At 64.0% G+C, this 24,232-nt stretch overlaps 13 protein-coding genes across 13 annotated transcripts; 5 read left to right on the top strand and 8 right to left on the bottom strand.

Annotated features, from left to right (window-relative positions):
• The first annotated feature begins 394 nt into the window (after positions 1 to 394).
• Positions 395 to 2,747, top strand: OSTLU_28535 (Amt family transporter: ammonium). Its single transcript, XM_001422333.1, has 2 exons — positions 395 to 485; positions 849 to 2,747. The coding sequence occupies exons 1-2, from the start codon at positions 482 to 484 to the stop codon at positions 2,144 to 2,146; spliced, it is 1,302 nt and encodes a 433-aa protein (XP_001422370.1). The 5' UTR covers positions 395 to 481; the 3' UTR covers positions 2,147 to 2,747.
• Positions 2,748 to 3,049: 302 nt separating this feature from the next.
• Positions 3,050 to 3,341, bottom strand: OSTLU_47987 (predicted protein; the record flags this gene model as incomplete). Its single annotated transcript, XM_001422381.1, has 1 exon — positions 3,050 to 3,341. A coding segment is annotated over one exon (285 nt), but the record flags the coding sequence as incomplete, so codon positions are not given.
• A 365-nt stretch (positions 3,342 to 3,706) lies between these two features.
• Positions 3,707 to 4,159, bottom strand: OSTLU_28537 (predicted protein; the record flags this gene model as incomplete). The annotated part of the gene is made up of 1 exon (XM_001422382.1): positions 3,707 to 4,159. One exon carries the CDS (start codon positions 4,157 to 4,159, stop codon positions 3,707 to 3,709), a length of 453 nt encoding a protein of 150 aa, XP_001422419.1.
• Positions 4,160 to 4,401: 242 nt separating this feature from the next.
• Positions 4,402 to 9,246, bottom strand: OSTLU_89612 (predicted protein; the record flags this gene model as incomplete). The annotated part of the gene is made up of 1 exon (XM_001422383.1): positions 4,402 to 9,246. A coding segment is annotated over one exon (4,845 nt), but the record flags the coding sequence as incomplete, so codon positions are not given.
• A 744-nt stretch (positions 9,247 to 9,990) lies between these two features.
• OSTLU_28539 (predicted protein) lies at positions 9,991 to 10,576 on the bottom strand (the record flags this gene model as incomplete). The annotated part of the gene is made up of 2 exons (XM_001422384.1): positions 9,991 to 10,426; positions 10,536 to 10,576. The coding sequence occupies 2 exons, from the start codon at positions 10,574 to 10,576 to the stop codon at positions 9,991 to 9,993; spliced, it is 477 nt and encodes a 158-aa protein (XP_001422421.1).
• Positions 10,577 to 10,983: 407 nt separating this feature from the next.
• OSTLU_18862 (predicted protein) lies at positions 10,984 to 13,050 on the top strand (the record flags this gene model as incomplete). The annotated part of the gene is made up of 1 exon (XM_001422334.1): positions 10,984 to 13,050. The coding sequence occupies one exon, from the start codon at positions 10,984 to 10,986 to the stop codon at positions 13,048 to 13,050; it is 2,067 nt and encodes a 688-aa protein (XP_001422371.1).
• Positions 13,051 to 13,134: 84 nt separating this feature from the next.
• On the bottom strand, positions 13,135 to 14,109 carry OSTLU_28541 (predicted protein; the record flags this gene model as incomplete). The annotated part of the gene is made up of 1 exon (XM_001422385.1): positions 13,135 to 14,109. One exon carries the CDS (start codon positions 14,107 to 14,109, stop codon positions 13,135 to 13,137), a length of 975 nt encoding a protein of 324 aa, XP_001422422.1.
• A 1,048-nt stretch (positions 14,110 to 15,157) lies between these two features.
• On the top strand, positions 15,158 to 15,442 carry OSTLU_28542 (predicted protein; the record flags this gene model as incomplete). The annotated part of the gene is made up of 1 exon (XM_001422335.1): positions 15,158 to 15,442. One exon carries the CDS (start codon positions 15,158 to 15,160, stop codon positions 15,440 to 15,442), a length of 285 nt encoding a protein of 94 aa, XP_001422372.1.
• A 66-nt stretch (positions 15,443 to 15,508) lies between these two features.
• Positions 15,509 to 16,595, bottom strand: OSTLU_18863 (predicted protein; the record flags this gene model as incomplete). The annotated part of the gene is made up of 2 exons (XM_001422386.1): positions 15,509 to 16,357; positions 16,533 to 16,595. The coding sequence occupies 2 exons, from the start codon at positions 16,593 to 16,595 to the stop codon at positions 15,509 to 15,511; spliced, it is 912 nt and encodes a 303-aa protein (XP_001422423.1).
• Positions 16,596 to 16,984: 389 nt separating this feature from the next.
• OSTLU_10544 (predicted protein) lies at positions 16,985 to 17,353 on the top strand (the record flags this gene model as incomplete). The annotated part of the gene is made up of 1 exon (XM_001422336.1): positions 16,985 to 17,353. A coding segment is annotated over one exon (369 nt), but the record flags the coding sequence as incomplete, so codon positions are not given.
• A 1,730-nt stretch (positions 17,354 to 19,083) lies between these two features.
• On the bottom strand, positions 19,084 to 21,252 carry OSTLU_42210 (P-ATPase family transporter: proton; the record flags this gene model as incomplete). Its single annotated transcript, XM_001422387.1, has 1 exon — positions 19,084 to 21,252. A coding segment is annotated over one exon (2,169 nt), but the record flags the coding sequence as incomplete, so codon positions are not given.
• A 1,265-nt stretch (positions 21,253 to 22,517) lies between these two features.
• Positions 22,518 to 23,150, top strand: MRPL3 (Putative mitochondrial ribosomal protein L3; the record flags this gene model as incomplete). Its single annotated transcript, XM_001422337.1, has 1 exon — positions 22,518 to 23,150. A coding segment is annotated over one exon (633 nt), but the record flags the coding sequence as incomplete, so codon positions are not given.
• A 415-nt stretch (positions 23,151 to 23,565) lies between these two features.
• OSTLU_94013 (predicted protein) lies at positions 23,566 to 24,228 on the bottom strand (the record flags this gene model as incomplete). Its single annotated transcript, XM_001422388.1, has 1 exon — positions 23,566 to 24,228. One exon carries the CDS (start codon positions 24,226 to 24,228, stop codon positions 23,566 to 23,568), a length of 663 nt encoding a protein of 220 aa, XP_001422425.1.
• Between the last annotated feature and the right edge of the window lie 4 nt (positions 24,229 to 24,232).

The raw sequence follows: 24,232 nt of genomic DNA on the forward strand, positions 1-24,232 counted from the left end.
ACGCGCGAGCCTCGAGTCGAATTCAAATTCCTTCGGTCCCCTCGTCAGCTCGTGACTTGAAACGACCGTTGTCGACCGCGAGTCAACGCGCGTGAATGTAAACACGCAAACAGTCTCACATACACATACACAAGGTGCCGACCCGTATCACAGACTAAAAACCCACACAGTATGTGTATTTATACGTATAATAAAAATTAGATGGCATTTGCCAGCGCATCGCCAGCGCATCACGCCGAATGTCCGAACCTTCCATTTTATCGCGCCACACTGGTTATCTGGTAACAGGTTATAATTTCTTTGAATACGAGGCGTGTCGACCCGGTCGACGCAGACACGTCGTTTCGCGACACGTCGTTTCGCATGACGTGTCGCGCGCGCACCCGGAGACGCGCCGCATTCCTCGACGCCGAGCTCGTCGGTTTCGCGCGCGCACGCTCGAACCGCGACCGCGAAACGAAAGAATATATAATCTCTCATCATGGGTGCGTGCGCGATGCGCGATAGCGACGTCGTCGGTGCCGCGAACGAGGCGACGATCAGAGACGATTCGACGACGCATTCGAATGCGCGCGAAGCGACGCGGCGCGAAGCGACGCGGCGCGCGGTCGCGCGCGACGATCGGCGACGGCGAGTGATGGTTGGAAAAGTTTTACATCGTTTGTGGCGCGCGCGGGGGGCGTCGCGTCGTCGCGGGCGCGGAGAGGACGGACGCGGTCGAGGGGGACGACGCGACCCGCAATTCGACGAGCTGGGGCGGGTCGGTTGATTGAGGGTTGAAGTGGGATTACACTGTTTACGCATACGCGCTCGGGTGACTGACGAAGACGCGAATCGCGCGCGCGCAGCTGTTGGTGATGACGTCGATATCAACTTTATGCTGACGAACACCTTCTTGGTGTTCTTCATGCAAGCCGGCTTCGCGATGTTGTGCGCCGGATCCGTGCGAAGCAAGAACACGAAGAACATTTTGATTAAAAACGTGCTCGACGCGTGCGTCGGCGCCATCGCGTGGTTCTTGTTTGGCTACGGTTTCGCGTTCGGGGCGACGACCGGAAAGAAGGAAAACGCGTTCATCGGTTCCGGTAACTTCGCGATGAAGGACGTCACCACTGCGAGCGAATTGGCGATGTACTTGTTCCAGTGGTCGTTCTCCGCTGCGGCGACGACGATCGTGTCTGGCTCTGTCGCCGAACGCACCAAGTTCGAGGCGTACCTCGGCTACTCTTTCTTCCTCACCGCCTTCGTGTACCCGGTCGTCGTGCACTGGACCTGGAGTGGTGGCGCGGGCTGGTTGGGCACTGGCTACACTTTGGGCGACAAGGTCGCTGACGTTGGCATGCACGACTTCGCCGGCTCTGGCGTCGTCCACATGGTTGGTGGTTTCGCTGGTTTGATGGGCGCCATGATCGTCGGTCCGCGCACCGGTCGCTTTGCTTCCGATGGTCGCGTGAACCCGATGCCGGGCCACTCCGCCCCGCTCGTCGTTCTCGGCACCTTCGTCCTCTGGCTCGGCTGGTACGGCTTCAACCCGGGCTCCGCGGGCGGCGTCGTCGACAACGCTGAAACTGTGGCCCGCTGTGCCATCACCACGACGCTCTCCGCCGCCGCTGGTGGTGTGACAGCCATGCTCTTGAACTACAAGTTGTACCACGTCTGGGACTTGATCGCCGTGTGCAACGGTGTTCTCGCGGGTCTCGTCTCCATCACCGCCGGTTGCGCCGTCACGGAACCGTGGGCCGCCCTCGTCTGCGGTTCGCTCGGCGCCCTCGTCATTCACTTCTCCTCCAAGCTCTTGCTCAAGTTCCAAATCGACGATCCGCTCGAAGCGGCGCCGATGCACGGCTTCTGCGGCGCCTTCGGCGTTCTCTGGGTCGGTTTCATGGCCAAGAAGGAATACGCCGAGGCTCAGGGTGCCAGAGCTGGTGCGTTTTACGAAGGTGGCGGCAAGCAACTCGGCGCGCAAATCGTCGGTATCCTCGTCATCATCGCGTGGACGTGCGGCACCATTGGTCCCTTCTTCATGTTGATGAAGAAGTTCAACTTGCTCCGCACCACCGTCGAAGAAGAGACGCTCGGCTTGGACGAATCCAAGCACGGCGGCAAGGCGTACGCGCTGGAACTCGTCGCTCCGGAACCAGCGTAAACGTGCGCTCCACGGGTTGAACGAACGTATCGTCGGTCAGAAATTTTCTGAGCACGTACATCCCGCTCGTTTCTGCGAAGAAGGCGCTCGTACGCACGCGTTCGCGCGTCTCTTTTTCACTCTTAACCATCACAAAACAGATTCACCTTCCTCTTTTGTAAAACCGATGATTACTATACCTATTATTATTACACCTCGATCACCACGCGAAACGTTCGATCACGTGCGTCGGCGTCGCATCGGGATGCTCTCGCAGAACGTCCTCGAGCGCTCGAAGCTTCAACTCCGCGGCGTGAACGCCCACTCCTCGCACGAACACCGTGTCCACGCCCGCGCGCGCGCCGCCGGCGACGTCGTGCGCCAACGAGTCTCCGACGGCGACGACGCGCGATTTATCCAAATCGCCGCCGGCGGCTTTGATTTCCCACAGCAACTCTTCGTAAATGATGGACGACGGCTTCCCCATCAAACACACGTACGCCTCGCCGTCCTCGCCCGCGTGCGTGGCGTTGAATTTATCGACGTAATATCTCGCGAGCGTCCCCGGCATGGCGACGAGCGTCTCGCCCGAAACCGTCACGAAATCCGGATTCGCGACGCACAGAGGCACCTTGGCCGCCGCCGCCCGTTCGACGAGCGCCCGCATCGTCTCCTCGTCCACGGTCTCGCACGGCTTCCCATCGCCGCGCCCGATCGCCTCCGTCCCGTGCGCCAACACGAAATCCACGCGTTCGATCGCGTTCGCGTCGCCAGCGTCGTCGGCCGACGAAACGTCCACGATTTCGATTCGCGCGTTCGTCTCCTCGCCCAGCGTAATCGCGCCGCGAGCGCTCCACGTCAAATGCGCCGCTCTCGCTCTCCTCCCCTCCGATCTCGCCCCATCGATCGCGCGTCGCAAGCGACGAAAATTATCTCCCATCGCCGTCGTCTTTTCCGTTCTCCAATCGTCCGCGTCGCGCGTCGCGAACCGCCGCGCGACTTCGCCGCTCGTCATCGCGCCGCGAAACGCCGTCGCCGAGAACCCCATCGACGCCAACCGCGCGATCGTGCCCTCTCGACCGCGCGAGGAGTTCGACACGATGTATATCCGCTTCCCCATCGCGGCGAGCGCGTCGACGCACTCGACGGCGCCGTCGTACGGCGTCGAACCGTCGTGCAGTAGACCAAACTGGTCCAGCAGCCAAACGTCGTAGTCGTCCGCGAATCGCGACACGCGCGTCGCGCGCGTCGACGTCATCGCCGCGGAATCGCGCGAGCGACGCCGTCGCGAGCGCGCGGACGACGCGCGCGCGGTGGCGACGCGAGAGAGATTCGACGCCGTCGCCATGCGCGACGAAGAGTGACGCGGCGCGACGCGCGCTCGCGGATCGCGGACGCGCGCATCACGGTATTACAGCGCGCCTAACGTGAGATTTAAACGATTTTCGCGTCGCGCGGCGCGCGGCGCGCGCGACGACCGATCGACCGATCGACGCCGCGCTCGACGCCTCGGTCGACTCGACGACTCGACGACTCGACGTCCCGACGTCCCGACCGCCGAACGCCCTTTCGCGCGCGCGCCTAATCCCTCAACAACTCGTCGTTTTCAGCGTCCACGATGCACGCCTCGACCTCGTCGACGTCGCCTCGCATCACCGCCGTCATGCAGTCCTCGAAGACGCGCTCGGCGCTCAGCTCCTTGAGCTTCGCCGTCCAAAACGCGTCGCCCTTCACCTCCGGTCGTCGTCGCAGCGTCTCGATCGTCGCCGTCGCGCTGACGCCGTGTTCATCGAAACCGTCCTCGCACTCGAGCAGGCACCGCTCGAGCTCGGCTTCGTCGCCGGACGCCACCGCGTCGAGGCACGAGCGCAGCACGCGCTCGCTCGCGCGCGCCTCGGTCTCCGTCTCCGCGTCGCGATTCGCGGCGTCCGACGACGCGGCGCGGCGCGACGCGCGGTCGCGCGTGTCGCGTTTCGCCCGCGCGGCGCGCGCGCGAATCGACGGCGCGAGCGCGACGCGAGCGCTTCGGGACATCATCGCGATCGCCGCGCGGTCGCGCGATCGGCGGGTTTCGCGGCGTCGATTCCGCGCGCGGCGTCGCGATGCGGGACGTCGCGCGCGCGGCGTGCGTCGATGCGTTTAAACCGCGAGCGGACGCGCGCGAGCGGGGCGAATCGGCGCGAGGCGAAGAGTGCGGCGAAGAGAGACGAAGGGAGACGCGATCGGGGCGCATCGTGCTGAGTCATCCAACTGTCGATTAAATTATTCGCGGCGAGCTACCGCGCGCGTAATTCGTTAATTTTAAGCGTGAGATAGGCGGTGACGTCGTCGGAGGCCGGTGGCATGGACTCGGCGATGTAGACCAAGGTGGCGATCTCGCGCGCGGTGGCGCCGGCGCCGTCTAAGACGGCGTCGAAGACGCGCTCGGCGGCGGCCAAGGATACGGCGCCGGATTTCTTCACCGAGGCGTCCGCGATCGAGAGAGCCTTGTCGTCGTATTTCGCGCCGTCGATGACGCGGTATTGCTTTGAGGCGGATTTTGTGAGACCTGATTCGATCTCTTCGCGTCTGGCGTCGATTCGCGGTTGTAAATACGTCGCCGCGGCGTCGCTGAGGACGTAGGCGTATCGACCGCCGCCGCCGGCGAGCACCAGCGCCAAAGTCTCGAGCTCGATCTTCGTGATTCCGGCGCCGTCGAAGACGCTTTCGTAAATTTTTTCCGCGCCGGCGCGATCGATTTCGCCTCTTTCCGCCATGAAAGTGTCCGCGAGGCACAGAGCGGCGTTGTCGTACCTGACGCCGCCGACGGTGCGATAGAATCCTTGAGGCGCTTTACGCTTTTGCGCGCGCTGTTGCTGCGTCAAAGCGTTCTTTTCCGTCAAACGTGCGTCGCGCAGTCGGGAACGGAGCTCCGCAGCGAGACCCGTGGCGTCGAGACCGCGCGCTGCGCACTCGGCGATGAGTTCGTCGCGCTTCATTTTGCTCAACGCGGTGAGCGAGGACGGTTCGAAGACGATCGCCGGGCGTTCCTCACTCGCGGCGTCAACACCCGGCGAGGAGGTTTCAGTGCTGACGATTACGGGCGTCGGCGTCGATGGTGCCGGCACCTGCGCTCCGCTCGCGCGTTCAGCCGCGGTTTCGGCTTTCGCCGCGCGTTTGGCCAGAGCCTCCGTCTTGGCTTCGGCTTCCTTGATCGCAAGCGTCGCCGATGAAAGCTTGGCTTCGAGCTCTTCCAACTGCGTCGCGAATCGAGACTCGGCTTCCGCTAAATCGCTCGCCGCACGCTCAGCGATCGTCTGCGCCTCGACCGCAAATTCTTCTTGGGCTCGCTCGCGCGCAACATCGGCGTCGTCCTCGGCAGCGGCGAGCCGCGCCTCCATGCGTGCCAAATCTGCTCGCAATTCTCGCTCGACGTCGTCATTCAACGCGCTACTCGATGCCTCAACCTTTGCTCGCGCTTCCGTTAAGTTGCGCGTCAACTCGTCGCGCTCGGCGGCGATTGCCGCGAGCGCCGCCGCAGCCGCTTCCTGTTCGCTTCTGAGCTCGCGCGCCAGTTCGCTCGCGCGATCGTCTGCTTCGGCTAGCTTTCGCTCCAACTCATCGCTCATCGAACGCAGGCGCGTCGCCTCGGAAGCTTCAGCCCTGGTGCGCTCGATTTCATCTCTCAACTCCTCCTGCTCGAGTTCAGCGATTCGAAGTTTCTCTCGCCATGCGTTTTCTGCGCGTCGCGCGTCGTCGCGCGCGGCTTCGAGTTCAGAAGCCTCGACGAGACTCGCCGTCTTCGCTTTGAGGGCTTCAAAGCGCGCGTTGGCTTCGCTCGCACGGCGCTCGGCGTCGGTGAGTTGACCTTTTAAGCTCTCGAATGCCTCCGCCGCAGACGCGGCGGAGAGTTCGCGCGCTGATCCTTCTTCGACGAGGCGCTCTATGTCGCTCACAAGGCCGTCAGATTTGCTCGTTTCCTCGACCAATCGCGCGTCGACTCGGGACTTTTCTGCACGTAAGCGCTTGATTTCGACTTCTAGTGCGGTGAAGCGCTCCTCCACTTGCGCGACGGCTGTTCTCGCCGCCGCTACGTTTTGTTCGCTCTGCGACATGGCGTCGTCGATGGATTTCTTGGACTCGGCGTACGCACGATCGACCTCGGACTTTTCGGCAACTAATTCATCGTACTTTGCTCGAATTTCGGCAATTCGCGCTTCAGATGAATCCACCGCCGTCGCAAGCTTTGCTTCGCTCACGCGTAAAGCCTCCGCAATGCGCTCGCGTTCTTTTTCAGACGCAACGGCGTTTTCTGCCGCCTTTGCTTCCAATTCGGCGAGAGCATTACGCACGTCATTTCGCTCTTCAACCAGGCGGTCGATCTCACCTTGTCGACGCAATGCTTCGTTTGCCGCGGCGGCGTTGATAGCGTCCTTTTCAGCGCTAGAAGCCGATTTCAAACTCGAGATTTCACTCGCATACGTGCGTGCACTCTCGGAAGCGGCTTTCTCCGCCTTGTTGAGCTCGTCGGTTTTAGCTTGCAATTGCCCGCGCAAAGTTTCGCACTCGGCTCGCGATGCATCCAGCGCCGTAGAATCTACCGCATTTGCGAGTTCACGCTCAAACGCACTCTTTTCCTCAGTCAATCTCGCGACGGTTTCTTGTAACTTTGCCATATCGCTTAACCGCGCGTTTTGCTCGCCGTCGAGTCGCGACTGTGCCGCCGCCTTTTCTTCTTGAACTCGCGCGAGCGCTTGACGCAATTCGAGCGCTTGCGATTCCGCGCGAGCTTCGGCACTCTTGAGCGTCTCCAGCGCAGATTCCTTCTCTGCGCGAAGTCGCTCAATCTCGCTCTTCATTTGCTCCTTCTCCGCTCGGCTCGACTCGTTGAGCGAACGCTCCATCTGAGCAACGGAGTCTCGCATCTCTTGCAGTTGTGCTTGCGCTTGTTTAGTTTCCGCGGAAGCGGCGTCAAGGGCTCGCGACATTTTGAGCGTCGCGTACGATTGCTCGTTCGCGCTTCTCGTTTCGAGTTTCGCCTCCACCTTGGCGAGTGCCGCGCGCGCGGTCGCGGCGTCTTCCATCGCTACTTCGGCTTCGCGCTTGGCGTCGTAGAGCTCTCGCGCAGTTTTGTCTTCATCGAGCAAAGTCGCAAATTGCTTCTCCAATCTTGCTGAATTTTCAATAGCCTTCTTCGCGTCAGCTTCGAGATTCTTGATCCGCCGCTCTTCGTTGGCGTATTGATGCTCGAGTTCGCGACGACGTTGATCCGCGGCGAGGGTCACTTTCCTCAATTCGAACGCGGCGTCCCGCTCCACGATTTCGGCGGCGCGTTCAGCCTCGCGAAGCATGCGCGTCAAGTCGGAAACTTGCGTCTTCAATTCGGCGTTTTCCGTCATCAACGCCTTGACACGCCCTTCGAGTGCGCCGGCACGCATATCATCGCGCTCAAGCGCCTTGTTGGCCGTGCGAAGTTCGCTGACTGCGCGCTCGAGTTCGCTGACCTTCGCTTTGAGTTGCTTTACGCGCGCGATGGCTTCGTCCTTGGCGATTTCTTCCGAGCGAACGCGGTCTTTGAGTTTTGCCACCTCATCGACAGTCATCCCAGATACACCTTCGAGCTCGGAGACGCGCGCATCCGTCTTGCGTTCGACTTGAGTGCGTTGGTACGTGTACTCCAACTGCACTTTTTCCAGACGCGAAGTCACCTCGCGGCACTCTTCGCTCAATTCATCGTTCCTCGCGTTGGACGCCTTCAGTTCGTCTTCCAAATTACGCACGCGTTCGCCCAAGTTGCGCGCTTTTTCGTCGCTCTGCGAAGCAGACGTCATGGATTTTGCGACAAGCACTTGCAACTCTTCTTCCATTTCCTTTACCTTGAGCTGCTCCGCTTCGAGTTTTTGCGTGAGAGAGAACTCAACTGCCATTTGCTTCCCGAGCTCTGCTTTGGCGGTTTCCAAGCTCTGAAGCGCTTCGTCGACATCTGTTTCACTGGTGGTGCGCTTGCTCATGAAAACGTTGATATTTTCGATCCAAGCGGCGACGGGCATGCCGACTGAGGTTTCAATAGACGGAATTTCCGGCGATGACTCCGGCTGCGTTGGCTCTTCCTTCGTCTCCGTCGCTTGAGCTTCGATCTTGGCTTGTTCGCGCTCGCGTTCTTCCTGCGCCGCCTTGGCCTTAGCCTCGCGTTCCTCCTGCGCCGCCTTGGCCTTAGCCGCGCGTTCCTCCTGCGCCGCCTTGGCCTTAGCCGCGCGTTCCTCCTGCGCCGCCTTGGCCTTAGCCGCGCGTTCCTCCTGCGCCGCCTTGGCCTTAGCCGCGCGTTCCTCCTGCGCCGCCTTAGCCTTGGCCTTGGCCTCGCGTTGTTGGCGCTCGCGTTCTTCCTGCGCCGCCTTGGCTTTGGCTTCGCGCTCTCTTTGAGACGCTTGGGCTTTCAAATCGCGCTCGCGCTGTTCGCGTTCACGTTTCTCTACGAGTGCCTTTGCTTTGGCTTCGCGCTCGCGCTGCTGACGCTCGCGCGTCTCCTCTTGCTCGCGTTTGCGCTTCAAGCGGTCGAGCTCCGCCGCCTTGGCTTTCGCCTCGCGCGCTTGCACGGCGCGAATCTCCTCCTGCTCGCGCAAGAAGACGGCATTCTTCATCGCTGCCTTTTCAGTGTCTCGGGCTTTATAATAGACGTCGATCGCCGCGAGCACAGACGCCGGAATCTTGTTGCGAGGCGTCTGTTCTTCCATATCGGCGATAGTCTTGCAAACGGCGGCGTCAAGCTCGTCGCTCGAAGCCGCGAGCTTAGCCGCGAGCTCTGGCGCGCCCGAGATTTGCGAAAAAGCCTCCGCGAAGTCCAAACGAAGCGCTTGTCGACCTTCGGTCGTGGTGAGCAAACGCCTGTACACGGTGCCGTAATACGCCGTGACGACGAAACCGACGAGCTGTTCGAGCGCCGCGAGCGGCGGGTTGGATTCTAAACTCGACAAAACGGCGTCAATGGAAACCGTGGACAACACCGCCGTGACCGCGATCCCGGTCACGGCGCTGTACGCCACGCCCTGACGCAACGCGCGCTCGCGCGTGCGCTCGTACTCTTCCCAACTCGAATTCGCCTCGGCGTCGAATTCGCCATCCTTGTACTTTTTCAAATCCTCCAACAAGCTCGTCGTCTCTTTCGCCGTCTTCGCCGTCAGCGCCTTCACCGTCGCCTCCGCCTCGCTCTCATCTTTCGCCGCGAGCAAACTCGCGATCTTAGAGCTTATAAACGCCGCCTTCTTCGCCGCGTCCGCGAGCTCCGCCGGAATCGCTTCGTCTTCGTTCGCCCGCGCCTCCCGCGTCGATCGATCCAGCACTCGCCTTCCCGCGTCTCGCGCCCTCGACACCACCGCCGACGACGTCTCCGACTCTTCCTCTTCGTTTCCCGTCTCTCCCGTCGCTTTCACGATCGCGATTCGCTTCGATTCGCGTCGTCGTCGCGCCTTCGCCGCGCCTCGCGCGCCTCGTCGCGCCCCGCCGTCGATCCTTCCCGCCACCGTCGCCGCGATCGCCATCGCGACGCCCCCGGACGACGCGAGCGGTCGCGTCGCGTCGACGCGCGCGCGCGCGGTCGCGCTCGGTGCGCGCGCGCGACGAGCGCCGCGCGCGGGATCGGCAGACGGCGCTGCGATTTCAAACTTCGCGCGTCGATTTCGTCGCGAAACCGCGTCCGCGGCGCGCGAGATTCGCGCGAGGCGCTCGCGTTCGCGCGCGCTCGCGTTCGGCGCGCGCTCGCGTCGCGCGTCGCGCGCGCGTGTGCGGTCGGCGAGGCGCGCGTTCGACGACGGTCGACCGCGCGGGTGGGTAAACAGTGCGGTACATTTCATCGGTCGGTCGGACGCTCGACGGCATCGATCGAGTCGCGCTCACGCGGCGGGCGCGCTCGATCGCGTCGGACGCGAGCCTCGTAAGCGCGGCTGTCGGACGCGCTCGAAGAATTCTTGCCAAAACGGGAGCTCGTACGCGCGACCGACCTCGCGAGCGATGTCCCACGCCGAGACGAGGCCGACGAAGACGCCGTCTCGGTCGGTGACGGCGACGTGGTGCACGCGATTGCGCATCAGCACGGCGCTCACCTCATCGCGCGTCATCCACGGACTCGCCTGAATCACCGCCTTGTTCGCCACCGCGCCGCACGCGCAGTCCATGGGAAGCTTTTCGAGCCACCACTCCAGCGCGTCCGCCTTGGTGACGACGCCGACCGGTTTCCCGGCGTCGAGCACGCACACGCACCCGACGCCGTCGTAGGCCAGCGCGTGTACGACGCTCTCGATCGTATCGTCCGTCGTCGCCGTGATGCACCTGCGCGAGCGAAACGCGCGCGCGCGGTTCAGTCGAACGTCCTCGCGCGCGCCGTCGCCTCGTCGTCTCGCGCGTCGCCGCGTCGCGCGTCGTCGCCTCGCGCACGCACGCGCGCGCGGGGGTCATGAAATCTCGGCACGTCGGCACCATCGTCGGCGAGTCGCGCGTTCGGTCGGTCGGTCGGTCCGTCGGTCGCGCGTTCGTTCGTTCGGTCGCGCGTCGAGCTTTGCGAACTCCCCCCCCCGTCGGTTCGAGGCGCTTTGATGCGTCGTCTAAATATCTAATTATATGGCCCTATACCATTCTTAGTACGGTCTCGTACTCGTATTTAAGTATACATACCATCTGTATACATAGGAGAGCCGTTGCGACGCCCGCGCGGCACACGTCCACGCGCGCCCGCGTCCTCGCGCGGCGCCGGCGCGCGCGCGCGCGGCGCGACCCGATCGTGTTCGCCCCCGCGCGCGCCCGCATGCGCGCTCGCGCGCTCGAACGCGCCGCGGACGAAGGATTCGACGAATAATCTTTAGAATTTCACATTCGCACTCGCGCGCGCGATGTCGCGCGACGCGCTCGGAGAACGCTCGACGCGGACGTTGACGGCGTACGGACGTCCGTCGACGTCGCCGCTGGCGGAGAGCGCGAGAGAACTGGCGAGGACGACGATGGCGGGACGACTTCGGGACGCGGCGACGACGACGCGACGAGGACGGCGAGACGACGAGGGCGAGGACGAGTACGAGAGCGCGACGACGACGAGCGAGACGACGAGCGCGACGGCGAGTTTGATTGGGTCGTCGGTGATCGAATTCGGGCGCGAGCGGGAGGGCGCGAGGAGACTGCGGGGGAGGGATCGGTTCGGAACGGCGGCGCGGCGCGAACGATTCGAAGAGTCGAAGCGAACGGCGAAGACGCGAGGGACGTTTGACGTGGCGGAGAACGCGAGATTGGCGCTCGAGGCGAAGGAGGCGCAGTTGCAGAAGATGGCGGCGCGATTGCGAGCGTTGGAGCGCGAGCGGGAGCGGGAGCGCGGGCGTGAGATGGACGAGGAGCGGGAGACGTTTGCCGACGCGGCGAACGATTTAGAGGGGGAGATGGCGGCGGCGATGGCGAGGTTACGAGGCGACGCTGGCGGCGCGACGACGTCGCGTCAGCAGACGACGAAGTCGTCGCGCGCGCGCGAGGACGCGGGCACGTTTGCGTTCGCCCCGGATGCTTTCGCGAGTCGCGACGGCGACGACCCCGCGACGCCCGAGCTGCCGCGCGGGCGAGGCAAAGCGGAGGAACACGGCGATGACGTCGAGATGACGAAGACGCCGGAGATAAAGCCGATGCACCCACCGCGCGCGCCACCGTCAGAGCGCTCGGACGCCGAGATTTCGGAGTCGAAGACGCCTGAACCGATCAAACCAGGCGTACGCGTGGACGGCGGATACCTCACGCCGAGCGGTCGAGTCGTCGGGAGCGCGTTGAAATCGGGTTCGTCGAAGCCGAAGACGCCGAACGAATCCAAGTCCGTCGTATTCACACCCGGAGAGATCGCGCAGTACTCGGACGCGGGAACGCCGTTCGACGCGGCCGATGTAGAAGAGTTGCGCGCCGAGCTCCGCGAAGTCAGGGCGGCGCTCAAGAGCGCGTTCAGCGTGAGTGAAAAACTCGTCGCGCAGTGCGAAAAGAAGAATAGGGAGATCAAGGAAAAGAATACGAGCGTCATGCTCGCGCGCGAGGAGCTGGAGAACGCGCGCGCAGCGCTCGAGCGAGCGCAAAAAGAAGCGCTAGAGGCGAAGAAGTCCGTCGCCGGCGTCCCGGCGGGCGATCTCGCCGAGGCGTACGAAAAGAGCAAACGTTTGAATAGCGAACTCTTGCGCGTGATGCGCGCGTCGATCGGGGTGAATGTCGAATTAAGTCCGGACGTTGTGTTCGCAATTCTACCCACGCTCGCGAGCTTAGCCGTGCGGGGAGACGTCGCCGAGGCCATGGCGCAGGGCGGCGCCTTGGACGCCCTCGCGGGAGCGTTGGATTTGTTCGCGCACGACCCCGCGGTTTGTCGCAAAGCCATCGCCGCGATCGAATCTATTTGTCGCGCCGGATCTCCCGACGCTAGCGGGGCGACTCAAGACGAAGAGATCATCGCCATTCGCTCGAGATTGACGAACGAAGCCGTGGACGCGTGCGGCGCCGCCGTGGCGCGATGCGCGTACGATCACGTCGCCGACGCGCGATTGAGCGAAGCCATTTGCGCGCTCGCGCACGCGTTCGCCGAGATCGGCGATTATGATCGCGTTCAGTTCTTGATTGGACGTGAATGCGCGCTGGTGCAAGCGATTTGCAAGATCTCTAAGACGCACGAGCACGACGAGCGAACGCAGCGCGCGTCTTCGTTGGCGCTCGCCGCGTTCGCCGCGTGCGACGAGAACACCAAGCGCGTCGTCGAAAGTCTCGGTGGCATCGCGCTCATCAAGCGGTGCGTGCAGGAACTCGGAATAGATGACGCGCAGCGCGCGTTTCCGCACGTCAAGCGATGGATTTCCGGGAAGAAGACGCGCGAGGACAGAGAACGCGGCGCCCGCGGTTTCGACTCGGACGACGGCGAAGCCGACGTCGACGTCACGGGAAATCTATGATGAATCTTAGTGTTGGCTATTTATAATCTAATTTCTACTAGCAGCGATCGAACGAGCGTTTCGCCCGACTCGGCCGCGCCCGCGCTAACTCGACGCGTCGTCCGAACGTTTCTCTCGCGCGCCGATGAACGCCGACATTTCCACCGCCGCCGTTCGAGTCGGCGACGCGTACGCGTCGTCGTCGTCGTCGTCGTCGTCGTCCATCGTCGCGCGCGTGAGCACGACGAACCCATCGCCCGCGGCTCGAGCCCCGCCCTCGTCGTCGCCCTCGTCGTCGTCGCTCGCGAAATCGACGTCGTCCGCGAGATCTCCCAACCCCGTCTGCGCGTCCTCCGCGCCGACCCCCCGCGCTCGCGCCGAGAGCCGCGCGCACCCGAACGCCGTCGCCAACTCCACCGCCATCTCCCCTCGCGCCGGGTGCGCCAACACGAACACGATCGCGTGCACCGCCCCCTGCGACGTCTTACACGCGACGTGCGCGCACGCGAGCCACAGCGCCGGCTTCGCTCGCCCCGCCAGCGTCGACGCCCGCAGCGCCGTCCCCGGCACGTTCGTCACCACCTGCGCGATCGGGTACCACGCCAACCGTCGCACGTACGTCCGCAATCGCGCGTGCGCTCGCCGCGCCGTCGCGTCGTCGCGCCCCAACGTCGCCTCGAGCGCCGCCGCGCTCGCCATCCCGCGACGAATCGCGCGCCAGCAGCGCGCGTTGTAACAAAACGCCGCCCAAATCGGGACGTAATAAAAAACCAACCGGATTGTCGCCGCGCGCCTCCCCTCCGATTTCACGTGACACCGCCCCAGCCTCGAATCGCCGTACGCGTTCGCGAGCATCGGCGCGAGCGCCGACGCCGCGCACGCCGTCCACGCGAATCCGTCCTCGCGTCGCGCGTCGCCCCTCGCGCGTCCCGCGCGCAGGCTCTCCATCAGCGCCCGCGACACGAGCGCCGCCCACACCGCGCCGGCGACGCCGAACGTCTGTATCAACGCGCCCTGCAAAGCGCAGATCGCGCCGCCGCGCGCGCCGCGATCGCCGAGCGCGCACGCCGTCGAAAACATCAAATCGCTCAGCGCCAATCGTTTCACGTACGCGTACGTCCTGCCGCGCGTACTGCGCGTCGCGATCGCGCCCGCGAGGAGCACGAACGACGCGCCGGCGATCGACGCCGCTGAAGCGACGCGGTTCGTCGCGCGCACGATCGCGCGTTCGTCGGGCGTCCACGACATTGTGGATTGAAAATTCGCGATCCGATGATTCGCGTCGCGATCGCGCGGCGTTCGGTTCGACGCGCGTCTCGATCGTCTCGGAACGTGTTCGCGATCGTTTACGACGCGTCGACGCGTCGACGCGCGGCGCGCGCGCGGCGCGATCGCGCGATTCGACGCGGGGGCGATCGATCGACGGCGGTGATTCGCGGACGCGAACGCGAACCGTCGCGATCGGACACTCGGGTATAGGTATTGTGTTTCATATGATAAATATAATGTATAGAACGTGATAGTAATAAAAGGTAGTCGTATATATAGGATGCACGTCGTGCGCGACGGCCGGCCGCGACGGTTCGCGCGACACGACGACGCATGGCGAACGCGACGGACGCGTCGGCGATCGTCGACGACCGCGCGACGACGGCCGACGACGACGACGACGTGACGAGCTCGATGCGCGCGCTGCGCGTCGGCGACGACGGCGAGGACGAGGACGCGCCTCGACGCGCGCGAACGATACTGTGCCCGGTGACGGAGCGCGACGACGACGCGAACGCGGTGAAGTGGGCGCGCGATAATCTCGTCGACGCGAAGCGCGGCGATTGCGTGCACTTGCTTCACATTCTGCCGCGGCGAACGGAGGCGGTGGCGGGGTACGCGTACCCGATGATGGGGGCGCCGACGCGGCGAGGTGGGCGCGTCTCGTCTCGCGCGCGCGCTCTCGTCTCGCGCGCGCGCTCTCGTCCCGGCGGCGGCGGCGAAGGCGCGAGACGACTGACGGTTCGGTTCGCGAACGCGAGCGCGCGCAGCGTGCGAAGAGCTCGAAGACGCCGAGCGCGAGCGCAAGCGATTGGATCGCGTCAGGGCGAAACACTGGATCAACGCAAAGTTTGGACGAATGTTGCGCGAGAGCGAGACGCCGTACCTCGTCGATTTGACGTGCGGATCGCAGGGGAACGTGGCCGTCGGCGAACTCATCACGGCCGTCGCGGAGGCGATCGACGCGGACGTGATCGTGATGGCGACGCACAATCGAGGCGCGCTCGCTCGATTCTTCGTCGGATCGGTGGCGAATTTTTGTTTGCGAAACGCCACGATGCCCGTCGTGCTGTTACGTCCGGGCGAGTACGCGCTCGATCGCAAGCGCAGTCATCACCGCGTGTTGATCGACAGACACGATTAGACGAGTCGCGCGCGCGGGCGCGAATCGATGAAAACGACGATCGATTTCTTTACAAACACCGTCAAATCACGTGAGATCGTCCTCCTCGGCTTCCACGGCGGCGACGATGCGCTTCTTAGCCTTTAATAGCATCGTCGTCTTCCAACCGTCGAGCCTGGACATGGAGTCGAATTCCGCCACCGCGCTCGAAAACGCGTCTTGATCGCCCGCCTCGAACGCCTTGGCGCAATTCACCAACAAATCGCGCTCGCGCGACGACGCGAACGCCGGGTCGCTCTCCTCGTATCGCTCGCACGCGTTCAGCACCCCGACGGCGTCGTTCCAGCACAATCGACAGATCCCCGCCTGTAAAAAGTACCCCTTCACCGAGAACCGCAGTAAATTGTTATTCAACGACGCGCGTCCGACGTCCTCAAAAATCTCCGTCGCCTCTTCGAATCGATCGAGCTTGCTCGCCAGCAGCGTCGCCGCCTTCAGTTTACAATTATTCCCCGTCGTCCGTCCCGAGTCGCCCTCGCCGTCGTACAGATCCGCCGCGCTCGAGAACGCCTCCACCGCGCGTTCATCCCCCTCCGCCGTCCCCAGGCTCTCGTACGTCTCGCCGATCTCCTTCAAATGTTTCGCCGCCTGCGCCAGTCGTCCCAATCGCGCGTACGCGTTCGACGCTTCCCTGTAGTGTCCGATCGCCTCCTCGTTCGCCCCGCACTTCTTCAGCATCTGCGCGCAGTCCACGTGCGCCGACGCCGCGTCGTGCGTCTCCTTCGTCGTCGCTCTGCACGTCGCCAGCGCCTCGTACGCGTCCGCCGCTCTTCGCCAGCTCTTCGCCAGCTTAAACGACGTCGCCGCGCGCTCGTACAGCTCCGCCGCCTCCTCGTGCCTGTTCGCGCCCGTGATCGCGCTGAAGAATCCAACGCTCTGTCGTCGTCGTTCAGTCGGTCGCGCCGTCGTCAGTCGTCCTTCGTTCCTTCGTTCGTTCGTTCGTTCGTTCGCATTCATTCATTCATTCATTCGCGTCGATCGTTCGCGTCGAGCGCGCGCGTTCGCGCCGCTCGAGCGCGTCCGATCGCGCGCTCGCGCGCGCGCGTCGCACCCTGAGTTTCTTGGCCGCCGCGGCGCAGAGCGCGTCGCCGCGCGCGAGATCGTCGTCGCCCATCGATCGATCGATGCGTCGCGCAGTGCCGCACACGACGACGCGACGCGCCGACGCGTCGACGTCGAATGCGCGCCGCGACGCGCGTCGCGACGTCGCGCCCCGTCCCTCGCGCGTCGCGCTCGAGCGCGTCGCGCGTCGCGGCGACGCGAAGATTCGACGCGCGACCGAGCGACGACGTCGATTCGGCGCAAAGATTCGACGCGCGTATGGCGCTCGTGGCGCTCGCGACGGTCGCGGCGACGCGATGCGAACTTCTAAAGCCGCCGGCGTGCGAGGCGGCGTTCATGGAGGCGGTCGAGGGGTCGGCGTCGGTGGTGACGCCGGCGGCGCCGTCGAGGCTGAAGCCGCGCGCGCGCGACGTCGTGCTGGAATCGAAATCCGAACACGCGGGCGAGGATCTGCGGCGAGAGGACCTGCGAGGGGCGATCTACGCCGAGGCGGATTTGCGACGGAGCGATCTGCGGGAGAGCGACGCGCGAGGGGCGGTGTTCAGTCGAGCGGTGATGCCGGGGGTGGACGCGCGAGACGCCGATTTTTCAGACGCGATGTTCGATTACGCGCTGCTGCGAGGGAGCGATTTCACGAATAGCGTGTTCGTGGGGGCGAATTTCGTGCGGGCGGATCTGGGGGAGGTGGTGGCGACGAACGCGGACTTCACGGAGGCGGTGATCGATCGGTATCAGACGCTGTCGCTGTGCGAACGGGCGTCGGGGACGAATCCGTACACGGGGGCGAACACGCGGGATTCGTTGCTGTGCGACTTGGTGAAGCCGTACGCGGGCTCGGGCGAGGGAGGGAAGGTGGTGGCGACGAAGACGTCGGGGACGTGGGGTGGGGGGGGGCGCGAGTGAGCGCGGCGCGTGTAATTACCTACGTAGCTATCCACTAAATCGACGCTAAGCGTCCTAATAAGACTACGTCGCGTCGCCGTCTACAGCGTCACGTGCGCGACGCGCTGCGGGAAGCGATACACCGTTCCGTCGCCGCTCAGACAGCTCGCCAAGTACGCCCCCAAAGACGCCGAACTCGACATCATGGTGTCTAAACTCAACGCGTCGTCCATGGCGACGCCGTGCAAGTAAGGCTCCAAGTTTTCGACGGCGACGGCGGTGACGTGAGACTTCACCTCGACGTTGTACGACGCGCCGAGCGCGCTCAGCGCGTCGCAAATTTGTTCGGCGCACGTCAAGAAGACGTCGTCGGCGGGCGCGGTGTCGTGGGACCGTCGTTCACCGCGGCGTTTCTTCTCGGCGTGGTACATGGCGAAAAATTTGGCGTCGTGACTTTGTTCCGTCGCCGCGGCGATGAACCCCAAACCGCCGGGTCGAAGCGACTTGCGGAAATTTCGCAGCGCGGAGTGTAATTTCCCGCGAGGCGTCGTCGCGAATCCGTGCGCGGTGTACACGATGTCGTAGCCGATCGAAGGGTCAGCGGCACCGCCGCCGTCGCGAGTGTCGTCCTGCGTCAGCGCGTCCGCGTAATCCTGCGGAGGCACGAACGTCGTCGTCGATCCGCGATGGAGCGTGCCGACTCTAAACGGCGGCACGAGCGACGTCGCCGCCGTGTGCAACGCCACCGCGGAGACATCCAGTAGATCGACGCTGACGTATAAGCGTTCCATCGCGGGATCGATCAACGGTGACATCATCGCCTCGCGCGTGGCGTCCGCGATATGGCGGCACAACGCCGCAGAAAACGTGCCGACGCCGCACGCCATTTCGAGCGCCGTGAGCGCGTCGGATGGGATCGACTGACGCACCGTCGTGTTGGCGTACACTGAAGACGTCACGGATGCCACGTCGCTCGCGTCGACGTCACTTTCGCCGCGCGCCCAAGCTTTCTCAATATCGCCGTCCTCCCCGTCGTCGACGTGTTCGCGGATGCGTTCGCGCTGAAGCGACGCGAACGTCTTCCACCAGTCGTGCGATTCAGTGATGGATTGCACGTCTGAAAACGTCGCCATGCAATACCCGGGCGTACGACGAAGTCGCTCGTGTTTTGCGGTGTCGTGCTCTTGCTCCAACATTTCGGCGATGCGTTCGGGCGCGTTCGACCCGTCGTCCACGGACGTCGCCGTGGTGGCGGTGACGTCGCCGCCGTAGTCGCTGTAAAATTCGTCGTCGACGATGGATTGAATGTCGGATTCATCGTCGTTTTCGAACCCGTCGTCTTCGGAATCCGATAATAACGGACGTCGCTCGATTATCGTCTCTTCTTCGTCGTACGCTTTTGCACGAAGGGGTGTCGGTGTCGCGCGCGCGCCGCTCGAAACGTTCGGAGACGTAGACGTCTTCGGAGCCGCGCGATCCACCGCACGAGATATCCGAGCGCACTCCCCAGCGCTCACGACGCCCACGTTTTCCATCCAACCGGCGCGCAACAACGCGCGATACGTCAATGTTTTCACAAAGTCTTGCAGCGCGAACGAGCACAAGGCGAAGACAAACACAAACGCGATGCGCGCCCACGAAATCGACGCCAACGCCATGAAGGGCCAATTCGCGCTCAACAAGCAACTCATCGTCAATGACGTGGCGAACGCAGCCAAAACTAGCCCCCCTGGGCGTCGCTCGAGGAACGACTTGTGCGCACGAGCGCTGAAAACCGTCATCGCGTCCGTGAGCGTGAGCTTGAGAAACACACAGGTTTGCACCTCGCCGTACGGTAATCGAGCGCTCAGCGCCACGCGCAGTAACGCCAGAGTCGTGAAACACGCCGTGAAGCCGCTCGCCGCGCTGACGAAGACGTGCGGAAGTAAATTCCAACGCTCTGGTAAACGGCTCGGTGAGGTGTGGTCGTACGCGGTGCCGATGACGACAACGTCATTGAGCGCGGCGTTGACGCACAACGCGATGACTGGGAGCGTAAACGTATCCGGCGCGGAGACGTCGAAAGATTTTGGACTCACCACGAGGGCGCCAAATACAAAAAATCCCAAGACGTGCGCCGTGCACGTCGCACGAAATACAATGTATTCACGCACGCGCGCGAACATCACTCGGGCAGAGAGAACCGCGTGCGCCAAGGCTGCGAGCGACGGCGCGGCTAATATGATGTCGGACGCGCATCGCGCGGCGTCGCTAGCGTTATTCATCGACACTCCCACATGTGCGAGCTGAAGCGCCGCGCTATCGCTCGCGCCATCACTCACTAAACCGACGATGTCACCCTTAGCGCGATGGGCCTTCACCAGCGCGTGCTTGTCCTCGGGTAGCATTTCGGCGTAAGCCTTCATGCGATCGAGCTTGTCGCAGTGCGCCGGGCTCAGCACGCTCGCGCGAAGAGGCACGTACGGTACATCGCTCGGAGTGTGGATGATTCCGTCAGAATTCTCGCTCAGATCGAAACCAATCTTATCGCACGCCACGCGCGCGACCCGAGCGACATCACTAGTGACGATTTTTACGTCGACGCCGAGCGATTGCATCGCGTGCAGCATCTCGTGCGCGTCCTTGCGACGCACGTCGTCGTACATAATCAAACCCAGACCGACGTACGAATCGTCGTGGGTTTTCGAACAAGCCACCAAGAGTGCGCGAGAAATCACTCCCGCCGCCGCGCGAGATTGCAACTGCTCGAGCGCGTCGTCGACGATGGCTTGCGCGCTCTCGCGGTTGACACACTTTTCTAGCGCGACGTCGATCGGGCCCTTCATCACGCGAAACGTCGATCCGTCGTTCGCTCGACGGATGATGCTTTCACTGAATTTTCTCTTTGCCGAGACATCGAAAGGTCGATGCTCTACGAGTTCGAACTTCCCTTCCAAGTGTCGCGCGACGTCAAAGGCGTCTAAAATCATCGCGTCCACGGCGTTTGTCGGCGGCTCCTTCCATCGCGTTCCCATCGCCGCCGCCGTCATGACGTCGTTTTCGCTGACACCCTCGAGTAAAGGCACCGTGGGAACGATCGAGCTCAGTTTTGCGGCATCTTTAGTCAACGTTCCGGTTTTATCGACGCACAAGACGTTCATGAGAGCCAAATCTTCGATGACGCGCGCGCGCGCGACGATGCACGATTTTTTCGCCAACGCGCGAACGCCCAAAGAGGTCGTCGTGTGCACGATCGTTCGAATCGCCAAAGGTGTGCTGATGATCAAAAGAATGACCGCAAACGATAGCGAGCGGAAGAAGTCCTTCCCCCCCACGATGAGGTACAAGAATACGCTCAGCGAGGACGCGCATCCGACCACCGCGAACGAGCGCGTGACGATGGACACGTTCGCGTCGAACGCGGACATTTCCTTGCGAGATGAATCTCTGGCTCGCATCACGCGCGCCGCGCGCCCAGCGAATGTGTGTTTTCCGGTGCGCACCACCATCGCTCTCGCGGAGCCGCGCTTGACGACGCCTCGCGTGAACAACGGTTCGCCCTTCGCGACGTCGACGGTGTGCCTGTCGCCCGTGATCAAAGAATTATCCAAAACCAACGTCTGCGGTCCGCACGACACGCAATCCGCGGGCACCGCACACCCGGGCGTGAGCGTGACGATGTCTCCCGGCACGAGAAAACGCGCGTCGACGACGCGCGACGTCCCCGATCTCGTCACCGTCGCTCGAGCGTCCACGAGCTCCGCCAACTCCCGACTCGCCCGCACCGCGTCCTCCCTCTCGACGTGCGACACCCACGCGTTACCGAAAACCAACCCCAACAAAATCATCGCGTTGAACGTCGGATCGTCGTGCACGCGCGCGTTAAAACTCTGCGCCAATTCCAACGCCGCCCCCGTCGCCAACACCCGCGCCGTCGGATTCCTAATCTCCGCGCGCAGAAACCGCGCGAACCGCGCGCGCGCGCGTCCCGCGTCCCCCCCCCCCGCGCTCGCCTTCCGCGCCCGCGCGCCGTCGTCCCCATCCTCGCCCGTCGCCCAATCGTTCGCGCCGTACTTTTCCAACCGCCGCGCCGCCTCGCGTTCTCGCAAGCCGCCGTCGACGTCCGCGTCCAAATCCTCCTCGTCCACCGCCGTCTCCTGCACCCCGTGGTCTCGCGCGCGCGACATCTCGTCCATCATTTTCCGCGCGTCCATCGCCGCCGCCGTCGTCGCGCTCGAGTCGTTCGCGCGCGCGCGTCGTCCGTCGTCGCCGTCGTCGCCCGCGGCGCCGTCGTCGCCCGCGGCGCCGAGCGCGCGCACCCATCGTTCAATCTTTTTCGTCACCGGCGCCTCGTCGCGCGCCGTCGCGCGTCCCAGATCATCGCTCAGCATGCGTTCGTAATCGTCGCCGATCGGTGACGTCGGGTCGTCGTCGCGCGCGTCGCGCGTCGTCGAATTCGTCGCCGCGTCGTCGCAATCATCGCGTTCGCGTCGTCGCATTTCGTCGTCTCGCGTCGTCGCGACGCGGTTCGAGACGCCCGCGCGCGAGTATTTTTCGCGTGCGATCGCGTTCGACGCGATTCGCGATCGCGATTCGCGATCGCGCAAAGCGCGGCGTCGCGAGCCGTCGCGCTCTGACGCGAATCGCGTCGCGTCGGGCCGTCGTGATGTATCATAAACCCTATATTTACGTATTGTACACTTTTTAGTACTATGTAGATGTAGATTTTGGGTAAAACGAGCGCCCCGATCGCGCGCGCGCGTCCGCACACGACGCCGAGACGCGCGCGCGCGCCGTCATGCTTCGTCGCGCCTGCGCGCGCGCGGCGACGCGCGTCGCCGCGCTCGTCGCGCCGAGCCGCGCGATCGGCGCGCCGCTCGCGTCGCCGCGCGCGCGATTTCCGTCGCCGCCGCAACTCGTCGCGTCGGCGAATCATCGCCTCGCGAGCGCGCGCGCGGCGGCGCCTCGACCGTCGAGCGCGGGAATCGCGCGCGATCGACGCTCGGCGCGATCGAACGCGGTCGAGCGCGCGACGTACGCGACGTCGGCGCGCGCGGTGGACGCGGCGCACCGAAGGGCGAACGCGACGCGCGCGGCGACGCGAGAGGCGCGCCGAAGGACCGGCGCGGTGGCGATCAAGACCGGGATGACGTGCGATTGGGACGCGCGAGGGACGAGGATCCCGCTCACGGTGCTGTGGATCGACGATTGCGAGGTGGTGGCGGCGAAGACGTCGAGCGGGGCGGACGGGTACGACGCGGTGCAGGTGGGATACGGAAGCCGAAAGCCGAAGCAGGTGACCAAGGCGGAGCTGGGGTACTTTGTGCGAAGGAAAACGAACATTAAGAGAGCGCTGTGCGAGTTTCGGACGAGCGCGGACGGGGTGCTGGCGCCGGGGACGGCGATCACGGCGGCGCACTTCGCGGCGGGGCAGTACGTGGACGTGCAGGGCGTGACCAAGGGGAAAGGGTTTCAGGGACCGATGAAGCGGTGGGGGTTCTCGGGACAGCCCGCGAGTCACGGGAACACGAAGAAGCATCGCGCGCACGGGAGCATCGGGCAGTGCCAGGACCCGGGGCGAGTTTTTAAGGGGAAGAAGATGGCGGGTCGGATGGGCGGCAGGACGCGCACGGTGCAGAGCGCGTACGTGTACAAGGTGGACACGGAGAAGAATTTGGTGTACGTCAAGGGACAAGTCCCGGGGAACGCCGGAATGGCGGTGAAGATCAGAGACAGCCTGCGGAAACCGCCGGCGCTGGACGGGAGCGAGGTGCCGTTTCCGACGGCGGTGGCTGGCGAGCACCCGACGGGGGTCTTCGTCGCGCCGCCGCAGGGCGCGGATCCGTTCGGTAACCCCGAACCGGTGAAGCAGCGCGCGTGAGCGCGAGCGCGAGACGCGGACTATCTAGCTACTTAGACGACGGCGAGACGTTCGTTCGGTGTGATTGAATAGAAGTCGTAGTAACGACGGAACCCCGTGCGAATGAATATTAAATGAAACGCGCGCGCGCGCGTTCGCCTATTGATACCGACTAGAATGCATGCATGCACGCGCGAACGAACGAACGATCGATCGAACGAGCGAGCGAACGAACCCCCGTTCGCCCGCCCGCGAGCGCGCCTCGCGCTCGCGCGACCGCGTCCGCTCGCGCGCGCCCCCCTCACCGCTCTCGCGGCGCCTCCAACAACAACGGCTTGAGTATGTCCCAAGTCTTCGCCAACACCGCCGTCTTATAGCACAAAAACCCACAAAACGTCGCCCCGTACGAGAAATCAAACGGCAAATCCAACCGATTCCAGCACGCCGTGAACACGACGAGCGCCGTCGGCACCAACAGTCGTCTCTGCAGCAGCGCCCTCGAGTACACGCCGCCGACTTTGCCGAACGCGCCGCTCAGCATCGCGCCCACGTCCGTCACCGGTTCGTACACCAAATTTCGCGTGTAATCCGCCTCGCTGACGTTCCCATTTTCTAAGCTCTCGCTGACGCCGTCGACGTAGTCTTGGAGCAATCTGAGGTAGCCGAGCGCGCCCGCCGAGCCGAGCGCCGCGCTCAGCCCCGGCGCGACGCCGTACCCCAGCAGGCAGTACGCCGACAGCGCCGCGCCGTGCGCGAGCGTCGTCGAGCTCAGCTCCCGCTTCAACGCGACGTACTCCTCGTCGCTCATTCGCTTCTCATCGAGCGCGTCCGCGGGCGTCGCGCGACGCGGCGTCGCGATGTTTCCGCGCCGAGGGTTTCGTCGATTCGCATTCGGCGCCCGCGCGGCGCGTCCGAGCGCGCGCGCGTCCGTGCGCGTCGATCGCGACGTCGACGACGATCGCATCTCC

Source organism: Ostreococcus lucimarinus, chromosome 19 (genome assembly GCF_000092065.1).
Source record: "Ostreococcus lucimarinus CCE9901 chromosome 19, complete sequence".
Taxonomy (NCBI): Eukaryota; Viridiplantae; Chlorophyta; class Mamiellophyceae; order Mamiellales; family Bathycoccaceae; genus Ostreococcus; species Ostreococcus sp. 'lucimarinus'.